Below are 11,170 nucleotides of genomic sequence, written 5' to 3' on the forward strand. Positions count from 1 at the left end.
TCTTCACCTGTATGACCAGTCGTGCTGTACACTTGGAAGTAGCATACACGTTGGATACAGACTCCTGTATAAATTCTGTGAGAAGGTTCATCTGCAGACGAGGCCCAGTTTCAACTCTCAGGTCTGACAACGGAACTAACTTTGTTGGAGCCAGCCGTGAACTCAAGGAGAGTCTGACTGCTCTGAATCATGGTAAAATTCAAGGAGCCTTTCTTCAGGATGGTATAGAATGGAGATTTAACACCCCATCAGCTTCCCATCAAGGCGGCGTTTGGGAGCGCTTGATTCGCTCAGTGAAGAGTGTTCTTACCTCAGTCCTTAAACAGCAGACCCTGGATGATGAAGCGCTCCAAACAGTTTTTTGCGAAGTTGAAGCAATATTGAATGATAGGCCTATTACAAGGGCCTCAGATGATTCAAATGACCTGGAAGCTTTGACGCCGAATCACATTCTGTTGTTGAAAGGTAAACCAATTATGCCACCAGGATTGTTTGACAGAAATGATCTGTATGTCAGAAAAAGATGGAAGCAGATACAGTACATGGCGGAACTCTTCTGGAAGAGATGGATTCTTGAGTACCTGCCATTGATGCAACAGAGACAAAAATGGACAGCACTAAGAAGAAACCTTACACCTGGAGATGTTGTTCTTGTGGCAGATGCTACAGCTTCAAGAGGCTCTTGGATGATGGGGAAAGTTTTGGATGTCAGATCAGATGTGAATGGGCTTGTGCGCTCTGTCCGCCTCCAAACGAAGACCAGCATCTTAGAGAGGCCTGTGACGAAGCTGTGCCTGCTGCTGGAGGCGGCAGTATGAACACATGAAGTTACTCTCTCTCTTTCTCCTTGTCTGCCTCTATTATTCTCTTTCTTTCTCTTTTCCTTGCAGGTGCGGCAAGACGTCTGCGCCTTATATATTTAAAATACATAGTGCGTAGCTCCGTTTTTGAGAGTTCAGTAATTGTGATAATGCACAATTAGGGGCCGGAGTGTTGGAGCTACATTAGTTTGCTTTCAGTAGTGGTAATTTTGTTAATTAATTTGTTTATTATTATTATTTTGTTCACATTAGTAATATATATTTTGGTAATGTTCTTTTGTTTGTTTGTTTAGTTAATTGTTTTTATTTATATGTTTAGTCTTTATTTTTGGTTAGTTTAATAATTGCAATGTTTGATTTAGACACCTGAGGGCAGTATTGGGCACAGGTGAGGGTAAATATAGGTAGGAAGTAGGAGGTGGCCTGTAGCACCTGGGTGATGGGCACATGGTTTTTTACCAGCGCGAGAGATGCTGTATTGCTTGCTCAGTTGGATCAAATAAACCACCCACAAACCCTGAATCCAGCCTTGAATTTGATTTATTTCTTGCCTGCGTACATCACCTGCCCAGAGTGCTAGAAGTTGTCGTTTGAAGGTTTGATTTAAGTTTAATTTTCTTTTGTTTGTTGACAAACGGCCACTACACGTACTATCGAACGTTCCTCCGTTCATAAAGAACGAAACTATCCAAGGCGTTCTTGAAATATATGGCAGATTAACAGCACCTATAAAAATGATTCCGTTGGGTCTGACAAATCCGAATATCAAGCACGTTATGTCTTTTAGACGCTTTACGTACATGATATTGAATGAGCAACAAGATCCGCTCAATTTAGCAGTAAAACTCAAAAACGAAGGCAAAGATTATAGGCTACAATCTTTATTAGCTCAGATCACATCCGGTGTTTTGCGTGCGGAGGACACGGGCATGTTAGGCAAACATGTCCAAATAAACAAACAGATAAGTCATCTAATCCGCAAATAATTGAGCAACACGTTGGACAAGATAATGTTCTTGTTCCTGCTGTTGAAACAGCACCTAAAGAAAACACTGATGTAGGCTTAATAAGAGACGTAGAAAATCATGATACGGGTGAGGAGATTGTAAATCTAGCAAGTGTAGAAAAATCCACTCTGATTATAAATGAAGAGGACAAACAATTAGAAAAAGAGCAAACAGTTATAGAAGATGATAAAACAGAAGGTGAAAGAGAGGAAGCTGAGGAAGAAAGCTATACCCAGATGTCCAATGTGAGTTCTGGATATGCTATTTCTGAAAATGATTCAGATCAGGATCTTGAGAGTACAGATAGTCTTTCTGATGTAAATGATGCTGAAAGATCGGAGTCGCTTGGCTCTAGATTGTACACAGTAAAGCAAATCAATGACTTTCTAGATAGTACTAAGGGAGTTCGCAAACCACAAATAGAGACGTTTTTCCCTGATTTGAGGCGATTTTTGGTGACATGTAAAATGGCAATGAACAAAGCAACCTTTGAGGAACTAAGTAGACAGAAGCGTTATCGCCTTAAGAAAATAATAACAAAGGTAAAAAACACGGTAAAACATAATGTAAAGAAGGTTTGAATATTCTTTTCTTTTTTTTTAAATGGAGAGAAGAGAATTTATAGCCTGTGTTTGGACGCTTTTTGTCTCTTTATTAATAGTCAGCATCATGGCATCCTTAAACTTTGGATCTTTGAATGTTAATGGGTGTCGTGGTGCTGAAAAAAGGTGTGCTTTGTTTGATTTTTTTTAATTGGAAAAAATCTGGTATAGTTTTTCTGCAAGAAACACACACAGATTTGAATAATCAGGTGCAATGGCTAAGTGAGTGGAAAGGTAAAACTTTCGTTAGCCATGGTTCAAATGTTAGTGCCGGTGTAGCAGTTCTTATTTCTTCAGATGTACAAGTACAAGATAGCAGAGCTGAAGAAGTTATACCTGGCAGAATGCAAATTATAGAATTTAAGTTATATGAGTTATTTTTTTCTCTTATTAACATTTATGATCCTAATGACGGTGTAGAAAGAGTTTCTTTTTTCAAAAAATTAAAAAATGTTATTTCAAAAATTCCAAATAATAGAATAATAATTTTAGCTGGTGATTTTAATTGTACTCTTGATTATACTATGGATCGGAATCATGTTGAACCTAATCTCAATTCGTCTGAAACTCTCAAAACTGTTATTCGTTTTCACAATCTTGTAGACGTTTGGAGAGAAGCCTTCCCTAGAGATAGAATATACATGGTTGAAAATTAATTCTGACACAGTCTCTGGTGCAAGACTTGATAGATTTTACGTTCAAAAGAATAATAGAGGAAGGTTTTTTAATAGTAAAATTTTGCCAACATCATTTTCTGATCATCATTATATTGCGGTAACTATGACCATAAAACAGAGCACTTCCCACCATCATATTGGGCGTTTTAACAATAGATTATTGCAAGATAAGTCTTTTGTACAATATTTTACTTTGTTTTGGAGAGAGTGGAGAGAGAGAAAGTTACAGTATAAAAATTTAGGCCAGTGGTGGGATACTGGAAAAGTACAGATCCAGCTTTTTTGTCAGCAATATACAAGGAGCCGTATGATGGAACTGAAAGAAAAGGTCCTGTTCTTGGAAGAGCAAATTCTCCAGTTAAGCAGTTCCATCAGTGATGGTGAAGAGACAGAAACTGCAAAAATGCTTAAAGAGTACAATTTGATTTTAAAGAATTTGTATGAAGAAAGAAGTCGCTGTGCGTCGATACGGGGAGAATATCTTCAGCTAAACAGCATGGATTCTTCAACAACTTTCTTTTTTTCATTGGAGAGGAATATTAGAGAAAAGAAAAATATAAATTATCTTAAATTGCCAAATGGAAAAGAAATAATGGAAAAGAAAGAAATAATTTCACAAACTTTACTTTTTTATGAAGATTTATATACAACACAACCTTGTGACCTTGAAGCAACAAATCAGCTTTTAGATGGACTTCCACATCTTACAAAAGAAGATAAAGCTGAATTAGACAAAGCCTTGTCATTTCACGAGCTAACTGAGGCTGTTCAGCAGCAATCCTCAGGGAAATCTCCAGGGTTAGATGGTTTGACTTCTGATTTCTACAAAGCCTTCTGGTCCCTCATCGGACAGGATCTGTATGCTGTATTTTGTGAAAGTTTTGAATCAAAAATCTTACCCCTGAGTTGCAGAAGAGCTGTAATCACTCTTTTACCCAAGAAAGGAGATCTTGGCCTATTAAAGAACTGGTGACCAGTTTCTCTTTTGGGAACTGATTATAAAATATTATCTAAAGCTCTGACAAATCGTCTCAAGGAATTTTTAGCATCCATTATTCACGAAGATCAGTCCTATTGTGTACCAAAGCTGTCTATATTTGACAATCTTTTTCTTGTGCGGGACATGTTGTATTTAACCGAACTGCATAAGTTTGATCTTGGTCTTGTTTGTTTGGACCAGGAGAAGGCCTTCGATAAAGTTGATCATGAATATCTGTTCAAAATACTTGAAGGCTTTGGCTTTGGAAAGCAGTTTACTTCATGGATTAGACTTCTGTATGAAGATGTTTATAGCATGTTGAAAATTAATGGAATACTGACAAGACCTTTTTCTGTACATAGAGGAGTGAGACAAGGTTGTAGTTTATCTGGCCTCTTGTACACAATTTCCATTGAACCAATGTTGAGGATGTTGAGGGAGAAGCTGCAAGGATTGACGGTTCCATCATCTTGCCTCTCGAATACTCTATCAGTTAAACTAACAGCTTATGCCGACGACATCACAGTGGTCATTAGATCTGAAGACGATGTTAAACATCTAATCTCATGTCTCAACACCTATGAGAGTGCTTCTTCGGCACGTGTCAATTGGGAAAAAACAGACACTTTATTATTAGGTCATTGGTTGAATCAGAATCTACCGCAACTTCCACATCAGTGCCTTTGGAATAAAGAAGGTGTAAAGATACTTGGACTGTTCTTTGGGACTGAACAGTTTATGGAAAATAATTGGGAAGGACTTCTAGAAAAAGTGACAGGCAAGCTCCAGAGATGGAAATGGATTCAAGCCCAGCTTTCTTACAGAGGCAGAGTGTTAGTAGTGAACAATCTAGCCGCCTCAATGCTGTGGCATCGTCTAACAGTGTTGGACCCTCCCAAAGAGCTTTTATTGCAACTTCAAAAAGCCTTTGTTGACTTTTTTTGGGGAGGCCATTATTGGCTCCCTCCAGGAGTTCTGTGTCTTCCAGTTATTGAGGGCGGTCAAGGACTAATTCATCTATCCTCTAGGGTGAAAGCCATGAGGTTACAGACTGCCCAAAAACTGCTTTATTCTTCTGACTCTATACCATGGATCAGTTTTGGTCTTGCCATTCTACGAGAGAAAAACAACATCGGTTTTGATAAACAAATATTTCTGAGCTCAGTAAATGTTGTAAAGGACATGTTTAAGATCAAGTTTTATGGATCTGTGTTTGAAGTTTGGAGTTATTTTAAGTTGGAGCGAAAAGGACATTTCGGCTTTAATGAACCACTTTTCACAATCCCTGGTTTTCCCATACTTTTATGCCTAACATTGATTTTTCCAGCTTTGGTTTAGCTGGTGTAACTAAAGTTGGAGATTTGATTGATTTGACTGATAGAGAGTGGGTTTCAGTACAACATTTAACTACAAAGATTGGAGGTAGATCAGAGAGAATTGTTGGGAATATATTGAAGAATCTGAAAACATCTTTTCCTACGTCTTTGTGGGAATATATAACCAATTTTATGTCTGGTAATAATTATTCAGAAGTTCTTTTTCCTGAAGTGTATATAACACCACAGGTAGACCAACATGAGAATGATAATGACGATAATGTGAACTTGTTGCTCTCTTTTAAAGGTTTACAAAGCCTTCCTTTTTCTGTTGTGAACAAGCAAAATTTATATAATGTTTGTGTAAAGTCTTTCTTTGCTGGACAATTAAGAGAGAGGAGAGATACAAAATGGAGATCTCATCTCTCATTGACAGAGAATAAATCACCTTCATGGCGGTTACTGTATAAAAACCCCCTACAAAAAATGTCTGGTGATTTACAGTGGCGGATTTTACATTGTGCATTACCAATAAAAGTTTTTTTGTTTAAATGTGAATATTCAGATTCTTCTTTCTGTACTTTGTGTAATGAACTTGACACAGTTTTTCATGTTTTCTGTGAATGTTGTAAATTATCTCCACTTTTTAATATTTTGGATAGAATTTTGAGCAGTTTAGGGATAATTTTTTCAAATACAGTGTTTATTTTTGGTTGTAAGTATTCTCGCGATAAGTGGGAAATCTGTACTTTTTCTAATTTTTTGGTTGGTCAAGCAAAATTAGCCATTTGGAAAGCGTATAGAATTGAAATGGAAGGACAAAAAGTTAATATGGTTAATTTATTCAAGGCCTTGGTTGAATCCAGGATAAGATTAGAATATGAATTTAATAAAATGAATTGTAATCTCCTAATGTTTGAGAAGAAATGGTGTGTAAACAAAAGTTTAATTTTTATAGAAGGTGAAGATCTTTTTTTTAAATGGTAATGTTTTGATAAAAAATTATGTTTTTTAGATGTTAAAAAAGTTTTTTAATGATGGAATAAATTGCTTTAAAAAGTCAAAAAGTATCTCTCTCTCTCTCTCTCTCTCTCTCTCTCTCTCTCTCTCTCTCTCTCTCTCTCTCTCTCTCTCTCTCTCTCTCTCTCTCACACACACTATTTTTAGTGTAACCATTACCATATTTTGTCATTAAACCTTTTCAATAATGTGCTAACTAGTTTTGATTTGGTATTGACTTTGAAGTGCTACTTATTGCAATACAATATTGTCACTCTATATAGCAACGCTCTCCCATATATTAAGCTATTGTAACTGCGCTTATTTCCGTCGTTGGTATAAGTGGCAGTGGGTGGAATAGACAAGAAATATACAGTTTTCTTCCATCTTGCTGACAACGTTTCTTTAGTCATTCGGCAGTCTTGCAGCCTTAACCCCTGCAGGATACCCACCCTTACAGTGGTGAAATAAAAACTGATATAAAATAAACTGTATTTTCTTTTGAAATATCTTTAGATGACAGATTTACGCTTTTGGGGAAATAATGTTTCTGTTGCTCAAACAGTAGAGCAAAGGCAAAGTCATGCAATTCCCAGGGAATTCATGATCTGATCAAATGTGTAGCTTGAATATTAATAATGCGTTAGTATTGTAATATTATTTTTTATTTTTTTTTATTTGTATTTTTTATTTTTAGGAATGACGCATACAGAGACACAAAAGACACTTTGAGAGAATAATTAAAGATGTGTCAGGCCACTTGCATTGATTGAAGACTGCTGGCCACTTCATTTAAAACGTCACTGTTGGTCGTAATACTCTGCATGTACAAACGACATTATGGGCTCGTTTTTCAGAGGAAGACAGTCTAAAAAATTCAAAAACACAATAATTTAGAAAGTATTTAATTTGGACATAATCTTCCTTGAATGTACAGTAACTGACTTTCATATTCAATCCATGAAGAGCAGCTGAATGGAGTCAGATATATTAAAATGAAAAAAAGAAAAGAAAATTCAGAAAGTTACACTTTTATGTATTTCGTAGAAAAAATGCACCCAACAACGTGTGGCAATTTAGATTACAGAAATACACCTTATGATAAATAGTGTAGAGTTCCTGTTGCTCAAACAGTAAAGGCAAAGTCATGGGTTCAATTCCCAGGAAATTCATGGACTGGAATTTATAAAATGTATAGGCTTCCCTGAATATTAATAATGCAAGTCACTGAGCAAAAGTGTTTATCAAATGCATAAATGTAAATGGTCATTCAAAGGCACTGATTCATACTTACCTGACAAATAGATACATAAACCAACTGTGAACATAAACTGGCCAACTGGAACAACTGGTTATGGTGAAATAAAATAAACTGTAATTTATTTTGAAATATCTTTAGATGACAGATATACGCTTTTGGGGTAATAATGTTTCTGTTGCTCAAACAAAAAAGGCAAAGTCATTGCAATTCCCAGGGAATTCATGATCTGATCAAATGTGTACCTTGAATATTAATAATGCATTAGTATTGTAATATTATTGTTTTTTGTTTGTTTGTTTGTTTTTGTTTTTTTAAGGAATGACGCGTACAGAGACACAAAAGACACTTTGAGAGAATAATTAAAGATGTGTCAAGCCACTTGCATTAATTCGACAGTATCAAATTCCTAATTTATCTTTGTAAACAATCAAGAACTTTTGTTGGCCAGAAACTGATACAACAACATAAAACAGTCTGAAGTGATTAAAAACTCACAAACAACAAGTGGAGATACTGAGACCAGCAGGTAAGTGATGAAGTTCCACACACACACATTTTGTTATATATATATATATATATAATACTGTTTGAGACTATAAGACTGCTAGAGGCCACTTCATTTAAAACGTCACTGTTGGTCGTAATTCTCTGCATGTACAAACGACATATGGGCTTGTTTTTCAGAGGAAGACAGTCTCAAAAATTCAAAAACACAATAATTTAGAAAGTATTTAATTTGGACATAATCTTCCTTGAATGTACAGTAACTGACTTTCATATTCAATCCATGAAAAGCAGCTGAATGGAGTCAGATATATTAAAATGAATGATAATAGAAGCAAAACTTTTTCCCCTCAGATCCTGACTTGCTCTGTGCAAAAGGACAAGAGTGATTCAGCTAAAGATCTTACACAGCTTACATATCACACCTTATTAATTCAGTTTATTCTCATCTCTTCTTCAAATGCAGGAGATTACACCGGTTGTTTATGAGACCGTCACATAATAAAGCTGTTGAATTGAGTCACATATTGTAATTTAAAGTCACATGTAAATTAAAAAGCAACGACTTTTTTACTTTTTAACTATTAGTAAAAAAAAAATTATATCTTGGATTAGTGATAAGTCACCCACTCTAAAAGGTTGGCATACAATTTTTTTTGTATTTTTTTTCCTGTAATTATTTTCCATTTATATTGTGTTGTCATATTTGATTTTTGTATTATTTATTGTTCCCCCTTTACTATGTCTCAGGCAGTGTTTGCTGTGGTGAAATGTGTTGAACTTAAAAATATTATTTAAAAAATAAATATTTTGAGCAATGTTTTTTAGAGGTTTACTCTAAGTATTGTTAGGAAATTATTAATATTTTTCTTTAATCTTTTTTTTTACTTTTTTAAGGATCTGCTTGAAGATTGGGACAAAATGTTCCTAAAAACATAAAGTCCGAAATTGCATTTTTTTTTTTTACCTGTAATCCTGTGATTATGTGAACTGAAAGCTGTTTATGAGACGTCATGCGGCTGTCTTCAGTATTTTCAGTTTTATATATTTTTTTGGAGTTGCATTTGCCGGTTGACATGTACAGTGTCACGGATGATGGATTTCAAACTGTATCTGATGAAACTTCACTGAAGCGCAGCACACACAAAATGCATATGTTGAGAGATATAATAAAGAAAAACATTATGCTTTTGTGGGTCAATTTTAAAGGTATAGTTCAACATACAACATGAGTGCGAATTGTAAATAACAATTCGCACTCATGTTGTTTCAAAGTTGTGTTACTCGGGGCACCAATGTTCGTTCAACTGGTTCCCAATGTTTTTCAGAATATCTTCTTTTCTGTTCCACAGAAGAATGAACAGTTTTTCTGAATATTACACAACACCCCAAAGAGAAACTCCGCCTATTCATTCAGTCTCTTTTATGTGATTACATGGAATTACAATGACGACTGACGTCATGCGATTTTGGCAGCATAAATAGTGGATCAGAATCAATCTGTGAGACAAACTGCCTGATAATACAGTTTATTATCCAGATTTGATCACCAGCACAATGACTGATGCAAAGCAAATTTTGGGAGGATGGAGCACAGAGGAGCCTGTCAATGGAGAGGTGGAGAACATCTGCATTGAGGTAAGAGACAGAAAATCACTCATATAGAAAATGTGTTTTTGTTAAAACAGATTAGTAAAGTTATCTATTCTGATGCTGTAAAATGTGTTAGCGAAAATATTTTTTATTTTTTATTGTACTTGTACTTAAAGTCACAAAACAGTTTTCTGATATCTGACTGATAGACGTACCTCACTAGAGACCAATAAACAAAATATTTTTTAAATAATAATAATATAATAATAATATAGATGAATATAAAAGGTGCATTTGTTTATTCAGGCAGGGAAGCAGGCTGGAGTCCGTTTTGATGTTTGCATTCCTAAAACCTATAGGGTTCAGACAATGTGTGGTGGAACAAACTATCTGGTCAAGGTAAATTAGTATTTTTTTGGTTTTTATGGATTTTGAGCTTGATGTTTTCATCACTTAAATACTTCTGGCACAATTTGTATTTTTCCCATACCAACAAGCAAACTGTGACAGTGTGTCCTAAACGGGTGTGATGTGTCCAGTAATTTTTCAGTCCTCTCTGAAAAGGTTAAGTGAATCAAGTCACTGTATAAAGTTCCTCTGCATTTGTATAAGAGAAAACTTCTCAACTGTGTAGCGTTTCTGGACACTCACATCTAGTCTGCAATGGTCACTGTAGCAGAACTCATAGAAATTTGTTTGCTGTCATGGAGAATGAATGTGTTTAGGTTGATATCAATGTGAACAGAGTTTTACATGGAAGAGATCACTTAAAATTCAAGTGTGAAAATATCTCTCTCTCTCTCTCTCTCTCAGGTGAAGGTCGGAGTAGATAAGTACCTTCATGTGAAGATAAATCGAGCTTTATTCTGCGGCGATAAAGTGACTGAAAACAGTGACCCAGCTGTGACTGGAGTCCAGTACCCTAAAACCAAAAGTGACCCTCTGAAACCCGAACATTTCTAACCGCACGCAGAAAATAGTCTGATATAATAACAGACACACAATGAGCTGCCATACTGTATAGAGGAACTATTGAAAACTGTTTTATTCCTCAATAAACTCAATAACTCAAAAACTCAGTGCCTGTGTCAGTGTGTTTATATGAACAACACCCAATTCACTTCACTTTACTAAAATGGTTTTATGCTGAAACAATAAACATTAAAACATTAACATAAAAAACAGTAAAGAGTGAATTACATTAATTTCATAATTTTAAGACTAAGATCTAAATTAATGTAATTTTAAAACATTTCTTAACATACAGACTGTATTTTTACATTATTATATGAACTGAAATCTTGTTCATCTCAAACTCACTTCATTACAAACCTGTACAGTTTCTCTTCTTCACTCAGTGTTCATGAGAGGAGCATTTTGAAAATTAAATTAATAAAACCCATAAACACTT

The 11,170-nt window shown here is 35.3% G+C and overlaps 1 protein-coding gene across 1 annotated transcript; it reads left to right on the forward strand.

The window, feature by feature from the left end:
- Nucleotides 1-6,617: 6,617 nt before the first annotated feature.
- On the forward strand, nt 6,618-10,818 carry LOC143753096 (cystatin-B-like). The gene is made up of 4 exons (XM_077245629.1): nt 6,618-8,188; nt 9,519-9,804; nt 10,066-10,158; nt 10,573-10,818. Exons 2-4 carry the CDS (start codon nt 9,724-9,726, stop codon nt 10,720-10,722), a joined length of 324 nt encoding a protein of 107 aa, XP_077101744.1. The 5' UTR covers nt 6,618-8,188; nt 9,519-9,723; the 3' UTR covers nt 10,723-10,818.
- The last annotated feature ends 352 nt before the right edge of the window (nt 10,819-11,170 follow it).

The sequence above is a fragment of the Siphateles boraxobius genome, unplaced genomic scaffold (assembly GCF_051911475.1).
Source record: "Siphateles boraxobius isolate OS27281-9 unplaced genomic scaffold, OSU_SipBor_1 272, whole genome shotgun sequence".
Classification (NCBI taxonomy): domain Eukaryota; kingdom Metazoa; phylum Chordata; class Actinopteri; order Cypriniformes; family Leuciscidae; genus Siphateles; species Siphateles boraxobius.